This window comes from Penicillium expansum, assembly GCF_000769745.1.
Source record: "Penicillium expansum strain MD-8 chromosome Unknown contig192, whole genome shotgun sequence".
NCBI lineage: Eukaryota > Fungi > Ascomycota > Eurotiomycetes > Eurotiales > Aspergillaceae > Penicillium > Penicillium expansum.
The window spans coordinates 59279-71352 of record NW_015971404.1 but is presented as its reverse complement, the minus strand read 5'-3'; the positions used below and the strand labels follow the sequence as shown (position 1 = coordinate 71352).

Below are 12074 nucleotides of genomic sequence, written 5' to 3'. Positions count from 1 at the left end.
CGTGTTCTATATTCCTGTTTTTCCTTATTTTTCTTATTGCCCTGAAACGAAGGAACGGAGTCGAAGGGTCTATAGACGATAGGTCTGCGTAAGGCAGACTTGAAGACTGAGTGAAGGCTGAGATAACGTTACGAAGCTTCGCTCTCATTGGTCTTGTACCTGAATTGATTCTGAAATCACTGTGGTATACTCGCAAGGTACCAGAAAATCCATCCATTTCATGCGCTAGAATTTTCTCTGCTACCCCAAATGATGTGCCAGAAATCACTCACGAAAGGACCGCCTTATAAGATTTCTCGGAAACATTCATTCTCACCGATTTTGCCAAGAACAGAAACAACGTAGCGTGTTACAAGATTCCTCATAGCCTCAATCTTTTCACCGTGATTTGGTGGCGTGCGCCTGTATACACTGTCAAAATCTTCTTCGAACAACCAAGTTACGCAGCTCAACGGCGCCAAATACATTGGATCGAGCACCATGCCGCCTATGGTATCCAACATACAGCGTACCTTCAGTGAAAATGTTTCCTCGAGTGAATTCTCAACTCAGTTGAGGAATCCGTCCGACATTTTCTCCGTTCTCCTTATTCTCAGAGGTGACGTTATTAGTCGCGCACTTGCACAGTTGGCAGGGTCGCGCCTTACTCCAGTCGCTTTCTCCTTCGGTACAAGCCTCTTATACCCCGTTTGCTATGTTTTCGAATGACCTAACCTCTTCTTTTGCTATTATTCTAGGTTGGGTAGCTTTCGCAGTCACCGCCGTTGGGGCGGTTATTGGAGAGAAAAAGTTAATACCATCAGCTGATTTCCCCTGCAAGGTGATCAATGATCATACCGGCTATATTCGTGATAACCGTAGCTGGGTCATTGGTCGTCTGGCGCGCGATTTCGAGAACCGGATGGACAAGCAACCCCAAGTGCAACCACAACAAAGCTTAACGACTGATTTGAATTAAAGACGGTCTAAAGTGTGTCCAGGAAACTACGGAATCAAAGTGGAGGGTCCTAAAGCAAGTTCTGGTTCCCCAAAAAGCTCTAGAAAAATCTCGATGGTTTATTTGAGAAGACGCGCGACTGTCTTGTGCCCTTCGCGGCGGCGTACTGCAGTGGCGTCCAGCTATCTGAATCTTTGGCCTCTTTATCGGCGCCCACTTTGAGGAGGAGCTGGGCGACTAATTCATATCCACCCTCAGCAACGTAATGCAGTGGCGCTCTGCCACCCTGGGACTTGGCCTCTTTATTGATGCCCTTCTCGGGCAAAAACCGCGTGAGCGCCTTAGAACCATGCTCGGCGGCCTAGTGCAGCGATGTCTGGCCACACTTTGCCTCAATATTAGTGCCTGCATCAAGCAACCTTCGAACCGTAGTTTCGAGCTCATTCTCTGTCGCAAAATGCAATGGTTTCCAAGTCTTATCTTTGTCGTTCAATGAGACCTCAAAATCATCGTCTATTAATTGCTTGATTAACCCCCGCTGGTTGTTTATCGCCTTGCAGTGCAGGGAGGTCCAACGAACTCATTTGCGAAGACATTGCCAGATCCTGTACCATGCAGCAGCTCAAGTACCTCCGTGTGGTCATTTATTTCCGCGAATTGTTGCGGCGTCCAGTCGTATTTGTCTTTGGCTGTGATATCAGCGCCTTTCTCGAGCATAAGACTAACTGATTGACAAAAGAAAAGGACAGACATGATTGCTTAGACGCAATGCACAATTCAATATCGTGTCGCTCATTATGGTGCTTGAGAGCGAGATCCATCGCGTCATCATTTTTCAACATATAAGCAGGGGGTGGATATGGTCCAAGTTTGAATGCTTTTTGAGGTTGTCCTCCCCCAACTGGGAGTAGGCAAATCTGATACTGCTTATCAGGAGAAAACTATAGAGAAATGATTCCAATTTTTGTAACAATAACTAAATGACTGATATTGAGATAAAATTCACACGAACTTGCTTTTCGATCCGTAGATTGGGGCGTTGCCAGAGAGGAACATGGAAGTTGAAAACAAAAGACATGTACCTTTGGTTAAATTACCAGATATGAAATGCCTGCGCCATTCAGAACACTATTGCTCCATGTTTCAACCTTCCAATCGAATCCATCTTTGGAGACATTCTCCGCAACAGCCTTCAGCCTCAAATCATGCTTGTTATCACAATTGAACGATTTGATAGCCAAATGTACCCGATGTTTTCTGTCAAATATCCCTCTGGGAAAGTCCACTCGCCCTCCTTTGTACTGTCCGTGGAGTGATTGCTCTTGGGAAATACTAGAATCAACCACCCCGCTCACGATGCCCGTCTTGTCCGCAGGATACGCGATCCAAGACGCAGATCCGCTGTAGAGCTGGCTCTCTCCCCAAGTGTCGATATGGACGTCAAATCCTTCACTTGATATATTTGATGCATGAACTCCAATTTTCCAGCACTTCTGCTTATCCATGTCAAACCCCTGGAGCCAGACCACAACTTTGGGAGGCTCCGTAAACGAACGTTCGAACACAACACGTTTTGTGTTTTGTGGTTTGGCTTCATTCCAAGCGTGAAGCTCTAGGGTGTCGAAATTCCCCAACTGAAATTCGGTATCGGTGCTGGCAACTTCAAACCAGGCAGCTCCGGCAGAGTAAAGAAGAGTATCAGCCCAGGAATCAGCATGGATGACAAATCCACTTTGCGTGACGCGATCCGCATATGCCCTTATACGGACGTTGAACTCTTTGCTAAGATCCAGCTCGGTCAAACCAACAGCAATAGTTGGAGGTTCGGCGTATTCCGGCTCAAAATTAACCTGTGTTGCGTTCAACAACTTTGGGTTTGACGAAGGGCGGAAATCCTGCGTGCTGAATCGAGCCCTATTACGCGTTTGTTCGGGATATAATGAGCGAATGAACACTTTATCAGTGGGTGAAAGCACTGTGTTGTTAGGGGTTTCGAAGTCGCCAATTGTCAAATCATTCGAGATTCGGTACAGCATTATTGAAAGTGAGTCAAATGCAGTGTGATATGCCGCTGAAACTGCATATTTATTGAACAGGTTTCGGTCAACATCTTCCTTGGTCCAAGAGTTTGGTGGTCCCATAAAATACTTATAAACCTTTTCTTTGTCCCAAGGGATAGACGCTGCAGGGCTCATGTGTTCATGAATACAACCTAAAGCGTGGCCAAACTCATGAATGGTGGTTCTGCTGAGTTCCTCATCGGTGCTGTTATCATCAAACCAACCAAAATTCATTGTTGGCCGGTCAGACGGAATCTGGAGATTATGTCTCCCAAGATAGGACCATGATCCCCCGCCCTTGACGAAGCTGATCCTGATTTGTGCACTCGCCGAATCATCGAATACAAAATCAATATTCGCGTACTTCTCCCATGTCTGAGCAAAGAATTTGACTTTATTCTTCACGAAGGTGCTTCCAGAGATAAAAAGAACATGGAGTTGAGTTCCAGGCCGCCAGTACGCGGACTTGTCCATGGCAAGCTCCAATGGCCCAGAGCCCAAAGCAGGCAGCACAAGGTTGCTTGGAGGGAGATTTGAATCATTATCAGGGGGTAGAAGTTCGACGCAGATTCTGGTGTTTTCCATATTTATTGTATCTTGGAAATCGGTTATTTGGAACAGGATTGGATATAAAAAATCTAGACTTTGGTTTTAACCAAAAATCTTGGGAAGTTCTTCAAGGTACCTAATTCAGAAGAATATTGGACACAATACGTCTAATGATATCTGGTTTCCTTTATACCTTAGAATGATAGCGCCGTATGTAAGTGCAGGAAAAGCTTGCCAGGCATCAGACATCTGGATTTATAATTAGACTGTTCTAGACAGGTTCTCTTTATCACCGAAGTTGGAGCAAGAAGACTTTAAAGATAGTTATTGGTGGGTAAGCTCCGAACGATGATATTGGTCTGCCGAAACCTAGGTAGAGGCCTGACTGGTACCGGATGGGCGAAGGCGATATGCTCATCTCTCACGTTAAATATTGTAATTGTTCTAAGTGTATGATGCGACGAACGCCTGAATTGATAGGCACGACAACTTGCATTATCTTGGCTACGGTATCCGTGACTTTTTAGATAGGCCTTTTTGACAGGACATTTGCTCTGGGCATTGCACACGGCAGATAATCATCAGATGATGTTATATAGAGTTGGAGAGATATGCTTATAGTGAAAGATAATTGACGTTCAAAGCGCGACCAATAAATCCGGACTAAAGCAACGATGGATCCTCTTGGAATGTAAAATAAAAAGCAAAGTTTTAGGTCGAACCGGTCACACAAACTTCGATCTATACCACGCCACTTTATGTCTGCAAACGGTCTTTTATAGAATCGTGACATGGCTAATCACATCAATATATCTTGATATCAGATTCCAATTCAGTGGGTTTTCACACTTCTATTACACCAAAGCCCAGCTATACCATAGTTCTCTGCGTTTCCTAAACTCTATTCTGGCAATTGGAACAAGACCCTACTAGAATCTTAGTTATTTAATATTGTAAGCTCCCGTAACTAGAGTTTAATGCTTAGACCCCGTTCGAATCCCTATTAAACCTTTAAGGTAAGGATCCGTATAAGTGACCGTTATCCGATATGATATATACTGAAGTTTAAACCTGTTTAGGGACCTAAGAGACTAACTCTAGTGGTCCGAAAGTTCAAGTATTCAGTTCCCAGAGTTAGGCTAGGCTTTTAAGATAGGTAAAGAAGCAGTAGATGATATCTGGGACTGGCATTCATTAGAAAGGTATAGAGTAGAGGAACCACCGGATGAAGCTAGACGTTAGAATATATCTCAGACTAAATCAACTGAGTATTTTGGGTCTACCCATGGGTACCCGCTAAGAACTCACAGGCGGGTTACCCGTGGGCGCTTCTAGGGCGAAATCCGACCGGTGTTTTGGCGATGCCTAGAATAGCCATTGAAGTCCTATAGTCGATTACACTTTCTCAGGGTATTTAGCTCGTATCCAGTTGATACTGATTAGTTATATGTAATTAGAGTGTGGCTTCGACATTGAAGAGGAACCGCAGATAGTCGAACCACGGACGAACTGAGCATAAGGTTGCGGGCTCAGATGATCGACGTATGTCATGTGGCGTACCCGAAATTGGCGGCGATCATCCGCTTGGACGCTAAATTCTAATTTGATCCGAGCAAGTCATCTGATTCTGTAATTCGTTGAGTTCGCAGCTCGCTCCTTCTGGATATTCAAGATTCTATTAAACTAAATGCGGTGCTGTATTAACACCGGATTCCTGTCAATATGACGTACAAACCCTATCGCTCGGTATAGAAGTATAGCAGACGTATGTAAGCGCAATAATGCTTTTAGTCGAAGGCAGGACATAAATTGTAGCGAAATCCCTATCCCACGGGGGTATTCAAGTCACGGTAGATTAGGCTCGACCGTTAACTATGGGCGCGGAGAGTGGGTCCACGGCGACTTGAATTGGAAGAACCGACGGTGACTTGCGAGGTTCACACAAGGCGGATAAGGTTTATAATTTAGGAGGTTCTAATTATATAGCTAATATTTTCCCTACTCACTCCGGAGTATGTAACAACCTTCGTTTAATAAGATATGGCCGATTAAAAATTGACTGTTGTTTGATGGAGTGAGAGGAAAGGTGGGGCCCATTCAATAATCTGGCTCAGGTTTCAGGGGAATATATTTCTATGTGGTAATACGTACTGTGCGCTCTGTCTCCAGTCTACTACGATCCACTTCTCTCCTTTTGTAGTCCGAGTAGGTGATCTTGTGGGATCCTCCGATAGATACGGAGCTTTTTCTGCATTGCTATACCCCTGAGTTCTGGCAATTTATGGAGGTTTCTGACTAACCCGGATTTTTTTTTTTGAAACAGTGCAAATATAGATTCAACCCTCATTTCTGACATTATACTTAAGCCACCCACCCTGATTCCAGTGTAGTAGACTGCACCGACTCCCATTGGATAGATTACCACTTGTATAAGTACTGGTCCCAGGTGGCGTACCATGCGGTGCCGTAATACACCCAGGCGTCGGAGTCGAGGACGGCTACGTGGCCGCCATAGTAGCTCTCGTCGAGCTGGAAGACGGCCCACCAGCCTGTATTGCGTTGCGCGGTGCGGCTGGTCACCCGGGCTTTGGACTGGAACCAGCTCCACATGTCGCGGGCGCGGACCGGACGGCGGGCGGTGGTTGGGCAGCGGGCGTTGATGTGCGGGTTGGGTGGGTTGAGTTCGGTAAAGCCGGCGCGGATGAAGGTGTCGGAGAGGAAGTGGGCGCAGTTAGTTCCCTGATACGAGTCGCCGCCAGCGCAGCTTCTGTGCCAGTAGGCGGCGATGGCGGACATCGTTGGGGTGGCGAAGGCGCGCCGGGTTTCGGTCTCCAGGGAGGCGGCGCGTGGAGCGACGATGGCTGCGGCGGGCATGCCGGGGACTTCGACAGGGGTCGGGGGGGCCATAATCTCCATACCTACGTCAAACGGCACGGCTGGACCATCGCGCAGAACAGACCCGGCGCCGGTGGTGGTGCGGGCGATGCGGAAGCCGCGGGCGCCGGCACGGACCCAGATCCGGATTCGGTGGCCGCTGAGGTCTTCGTGATCGATAATATCGGTCTGGTTGAATGAGTACATGACTTCAGCGGAGACGACGACCAGCTTGTGGCCGGCGAAGTTGCGGTCGTCGCGGCTGTGGCCTTCATACGCGATGGCCGAGGAGCGGGTGGCCTCCATCTCCAGGATCTTGCTGAGGTCTTGGTCGTTGTCGGCCATGGCTGGGGTCCTTACTCAGAGGTCTAACCGAGATGTGGACAGTGTATTGACGAGCGTATACAGAGTGGATTGTCTTAGAACTCTTGTTGAGCTTGATAATTCTCTTGCTGGATGTTGATATCAGTACATGCGGTTCATTTATATATAATGGGCCCACACATTACAATACCAGTTTTTCTAAGATTCATATATAAAATTAAAACTTTAACGTTAGGCAATTTCAAAGTTTAGGTCCGAAGCGGATGATCGCCGCCAATTTCGGGTACGCCACATGATATACATCGATCATCTAAGCCCGCAACTTTGTGCTCAGTTCGTCCATGGTTCGACTATCTACCGTTCCCTTCAATGTCGAAGCTACACTCTAATTACATATAACTAATCAGTATCAACTGGATACGAGCTTTAAATCAATATATGCTAACGGAAAGCAGATACCCTGAGAAAGTGTGATCTAATACCTGGCTTTATCTAGTAGTACCTCTGCTTTCTATCTTCTTAGTTAACGCCAACCCTTGATACCATCTACTGCTTCTTTGCCTATTCAAAAGCTTAGCCTAATGCTGCGAACTAAATAGTTAAACTTTCGGACCAATAGAGCTAGTCTCTTAGCGCCCTAAAGAGGTTTAAATTTTAGTATATATTATACCGGATGACGATCTCTTATACGAGCCCTAATCCTAATCCTAAAGGTTTAATAGAGATTCGACGCGGTCTAGGTATGATACTCTAGGTCTGGGAGCTTATAATGTTTGATAATTAAGTTTCCGGTGGGGTCTTGGTTCTAATTGATAGTATAGAGTATAGGAAATATAGAGAATTATGGTATAGCTAAGCATTGGCGTAACGGAACTATAGAAAGCCATCGAATTAGAATCTGATATCTATATATGTTGATGTGATTAGCTATATCACGATTCTATGAAAGACCGTTTGCAGATATAAAGTGGCGTGTTCTAGGTCGAAGTTCATTAAGACGGCCCAGATAACCATAAACTCCCTAAATCCCATCCTGTTGCTTTACGCAAGCCAGGTAGCAGGCCGAGGAGAAGGATTGTCCGTGAGGACGTAAGTCACCACTTTCTGAATCTCACTAATCGATGATCCCGACCGCACAACCTCGATGATGTGTTGGATATCAGCATCGCTAGTAATTCGGCTTGCCTTAAGAACCTTGTCTAGAAATTCCTGGTAGTACCTGGGTTCAACTTCCATCTTTATAGAATCAAATTTCGGTCGTTTATCAGAGCACTCAAAAAACATATATCTTTACGCGAATCTAATTTTTGAAATTATACTACAACCAGACTGCGACATCGCCTATAGATAGGCTGGTGGGCATTGCCCATGGGCCTTGTATAAGCGGGCAATGGGCACGGTAGAAGTAATTAAAGCACCTCCCTCCCCTCTACGAAGAAGCCCTTCGCCGGCTTTATAACCACGTACGCGGGCTCCGCCAAAGTGCAGTGGTTATAGAGAAATAGGACATAAGATTAATAGATGCCTAGCTAGATAGATGATTTGAGTGAATTTAATTTAATGAAGTTTTGGTAGAGATATATACATTTTAAATTACGTTGGGGTGGCGGCTCGCTTGTGAAATATGTTACTCAGGGACGTGCCCATTTTCACTCAGTGATCAAAAGCGGCAAGAGGTGAGCACTAAAACGGAAAGCGAAAGGTTTTCCCGCTACATATGTGAGTCTGTCATGAATATTGTGCATTTTGATGCTTTGATGAGCAGTCTGGAACTTGTTCTCATGAGAATGAGGTAGTGCTATTCATAAAATAAGAAATGAATGATTTATGCCAAAGCTCAACATGGCTGACACTTGACAAACCGATAGTTACCTAGGCATATCCCGACAGGCCAAGTCCATAGACTTTGCTAAGGTACTAGGTACTTTCTGTAATACGGAATTGTGTGGTAAATTAGAAGTACCGGGTACTTGTTGGCCGGATAACCTGATAGGCGAAATGAACCTCGGCAGTTTCGGTCGAAGCGGACTTCTCCCCATACTTCTTTTAACTCCTTAACTCCTCTTCCTTCTTGCTTATTTTGTTCTCTACTTCTCTACTACTCTTCTGTACAATCTGTACAATCTGTAAGTTCCTCTGCCCCCAAGCTTGATCTATTTGTTTTCACTCTCCTCGCCCCAATCTCCGCACAAGGAAGCTTCCCCGCATTAACACCGAAAACCTCCATACCAAAGCCGGCTTGTTGAATAAAGACAAGCTGTGTAAGGGAAGAAGAGCAAAATACTGATTGTATAATTTGTCCAGTCTCTCCACATTCATACATTATGGCCGCAGATCGTTTAAGCTCGCTCCTGAGCCACCTCAAGCCCGGCGCCGCCAGCGGCCTCGCTGCTATGTAAGTTCTCGGACGAGCTCGAGTTGTGCTTTATGAGTCTAACAAGCAAACACAGCACACAAAAGAACCCCGATGATGTTGTTATTACCCTAGCAATCCGCACACCCCTGACCAAGGCGCGTAAGGGCGGGTTCAAGGACACTGAACTGGACTACATGCTCTACGCCCTGTTGAAGGAAACTCTGGCCAAGTCACAGATTGACCCTGCTCTGATCGAGGATGTCTGCCTCGGCAACGTATGTTGAATCTTTTTTCTTTACTCTACAAATCCATACATGGTTATTCTAACCCTAAAGACAGGTCAACGAAGTTAAAGCCGCCTACATGGTCCGCGCCGCAGCTCTTGCCGCCGGCATCCCCCACACCGCCGGTGCCTCAACAGTGAACCGCTTCTGCTCGTCCGGACTGAAGGCTGTACAGGATATCGCAAACCAGATCCAGCTGGGCGCCATTGACATCGGTGTCGCCATGGGCGCCGAGCTGATGTCCGCCGCTAGCGACCGCCTGGAGCAGCCGTTCAACGAGGAGGTCCTGCGCAACCAGGAGGCCGCCGACTGCATGCAGCCCATGGGCCAGACTTCCGAGAACATCGGAAAGGACTTCGATATCCCCCGCGAGCAGCAGGACCGATATGCTGCTGAGTCGTTCCGTCGTGCCGAGGTTGCCCAGAACAATGGCTGGCTCGATGATGAGATTGCTCCTATCACTGTCAAGGTTAAGGACCCCAAGACTGGCGAGGTTAAGCAGGTGACTCTGTCCCGTGATGATGGTATTCGTCCTGGTACGACTTTCGAGTCCCTTTCTAAGATTCGCCCTGCCTTCCCCCAGTTCGGTGACAAGTCCACTGGTGGAAACTCCAGCCAGGTCACCGATGGTGCCGCCTCTGTTCTCCTCATGCGCCGCTCTAAGGCTATTGAGCTGAACCAGCCTATCCTTGCTAAGTTCTGTGGTGCTACCGTTGCCGGTGTGCCCCCTCGCGTTATGGGTATTGGCCCAACTGCCGCTATCCCCAAGCTGCTGAGCAAGTTCCAGCTTGACAAGAATGATATTGATATCTACGAGATCAACGAGGCTTTCGCTTCTATGGCAGTCTACTGTATCAAGAACCTTGGCCTTGATCACGCCAAGGTCAACCCTCGTGGTGGTGCTATTGCTATTGGTCACCCACTCGGTGCAACAGGCGCCCGCCAGATCGCGACCGTTCTGAGCGAGGCTCGCCGGACAAAGAGTAAGATTCTGGTCACTTCTATGTGTATTGGAACTGGACAGGGTATGGCTGGTCTCTTTGTCAACGAGCAGTTGTAAATATCCCGAGATTAGTCTAATTACGCGATAAAATATACGGACTCTCATGTACAGAAATGAGTTAATTACAAACAAATAGTATGGTATCAAAGGCTATATATAATAAAAGCAAGGACTCATAAATCATGAAAATGAAAATAGTGCACCAAATGAGCGTCCATGATATCACTTAGCATCATCTTGTTTCCCAGCTTGACTCTCCCTCTTCATCCTCTCCTCCGCAGCCCGCGCCATGATTTCCCTGCGAGAAAGCGTCCCGCCAGAAGCACCATTTCCACCGCGGCTTCCAGTCGAGTCACCCTGTAATCCACCAAGGACAAACTCCCCGCCAGTCCATCCACATTCGTCAAACTCCTCCCCACCCTGAACGTTATCCCAATCACCCGGATTGTAAAACTCCTGACTAGACAACTGATTCCCACCAGACTTCCAATCAGCACGCTCAACCTCCTTCTCAATCTGCGACGTCAAATCCCAGAAGTCGCGGTCATGAGGCCCGAACACGCAATGCGCAAGCTCATGACACAACGTCTTCCGAATAGTACGATAATCACGGTATCCGTCATAAGCATCCGTTCGCAGACGTAACTCAATCACCTCGCCTTTATTCCGATTCAGACCGAGCGTGCGCGACTCGCTAGTCGTGTGTTCCGCTGGATTCATTTCTGTCAAGAGCGGTACGGAGAACTTGTGTTTTGTCATTGCGGCACGGATGCCTGGGTCATCACGGAGACGTTTGAGGAAGTCGAGGGAGCGGTCTGGGTTGGGGAGGTATGATAGTGGGAGGAGACGGTGGAAGGTGTAGTTGTTGGCTGAGGATGAGATGGTATGGATGCCGCCACTACGGCTGGAGGAGGGTGTTTGTTTGTTGCGTCTTGCGGCGCTTAGAGCGGCAGCTCGTGATTCTTGTCGTCGCTGTTCGCTAGCGGATTGTTCGTGGAGATCGGCGATTGCTTTGGCCGGGGTGCCGAGGAGGGTGATCTTGAACTTTGGGGAGGAGGTTTGGAGAATTGCATCGAGGAGGGTTGGCGGGAAAGGTGCTTTCTGCATTCCTGGCTTTGGGGCTATGAGGAGCTTTTGGTTGTCGGTGGGGATGTTTAGGACGCGCTCTATCTCAGAGGAGAGGTCTTGTAGTGTTGCTGAGGCGGAGACTTGGATGATATGCGCGGTCCCATGGTGGTGGACAGTCAGCTCCTTGGGGGAGTCCATTATAGCGTGTTGAGATAGGCGATTTTAGAGAAAGAGCGCGTGAAAGAGGAAGTCGCGACAAGAAAAAACCACTTATATGACCCGAATAGGCAGGCGCTGGTGAATTCGAACCGGTTCCACGGGGATAGGTTTTGTCAGCACGGAGATAAGATGGAGCCGTCACAAGCACGTGATATCAAGTTCACGTCGACTTATGCCTCAGGCAGAAACAACTACAACTCACTACTATCGACGAAAAGCCCATGCAGACCACCATGAATAATATCGTCCGGTATGGGAAGCCGAATATTCTCAAACGGAGTATGGAGTTATATTCAGCAATACAAGCAGGGCATCTAGGGCCCCAAAGCCCTTGGACTCACACATTTTTGTGAATGGAACATAAGATTTCCTATCTTTTGGTGGTTGAATATCAAATGAC

The 12074-nt window shown here is 47.3% G+C and overlaps 5 protein-coding genes across 5 annotated transcripts; 1 reads left to right on the top strand and 4 right to left on the bottom strand.

The window, feature by feature from the left end:
- Nucleotides 1-1037: 1037 nt before the first annotated feature.
- Nucleotides 1038-1654, bottom strand: PEX2_060110 (ankyrin repeat domain-containing protein; the record flags this gene model as incomplete). The annotated part of the gene is made up of 2 exons (XM_016743284.1): nucleotides 1038-1298; nucleotides 1568-1654. 2 exons carry the CDS (start codon nucleotides 1652-1654, stop codon nucleotides 1038-1040), a joined length of 348 nt encoding a protein of 115 aa, XP_016596006.1.
- A 371-nt stretch (nucleotides 1655-2025) lies between these two features.
- On the bottom strand, nucleotides 2026-3582 carry PEX2_060100 (Peptidase M12A, astacin; the record flags this gene model as incomplete). Its single annotated transcript, XM_016743283.1, has 1 exon — nucleotides 2026-3582. The coding sequence occupies one exon, from the start codon at nucleotides 3580-3582 to the stop codon at nucleotides 2026-2028; it is 1557 nt and encodes a 518-aa protein (XP_016596005.1).
- A 2382-nt stretch (nucleotides 3583-5964) lies between these two features.
- PEX2_060090 (uncharacterized protein) lies at nucleotides 5965-6765 on the bottom strand (the record flags this gene model as incomplete). Its single annotated transcript, XM_016743282.1, has 1 exon — nucleotides 5965-6765. The coding sequence occupies one exon, from the start codon at nucleotides 6763-6765 to the stop codon at nucleotides 5965-5967; it is 801 nt and encodes a 266-aa protein (XP_016596004.1).
- Nucleotides 6766-9068: 2303 nt separating this feature from the next.
- On the top strand, nucleotides 9069-10444 carry kat1 (putative 3-ketoacyl-CoA ketothiolase (Kat1); the record flags this gene model as incomplete). Its single annotated transcript, XM_016743281.1, has 3 exons — nucleotides 9069-9139; nucleotides 9195-9375; nucleotides 9440-10444. 3 exons carry the CDS (start codon nucleotides 9069-9071, stop codon nucleotides 10442-10444), a joined length of 1257 nt encoding a protein of 418 aa, XP_016596003.1.
- Nucleotides 10445-10609: 165 nt separating this feature from the next.
- On the bottom strand, nucleotides 10610-11653 carry PEX2_060070 (putative zinc metalloproteinase; the record flags this gene model as incomplete). The annotated part of the gene is made up of 1 exon (XM_016743280.1): nucleotides 10610-11653. The coding sequence occupies one exon, from the start codon at nucleotides 11651-11653 to the stop codon at nucleotides 10610-10612; it is 1044 nt and encodes a 347-aa protein (XP_016596002.1).
- Between the last annotated feature and the right edge of the window lie 421 nt (nucleotides 11654-12074).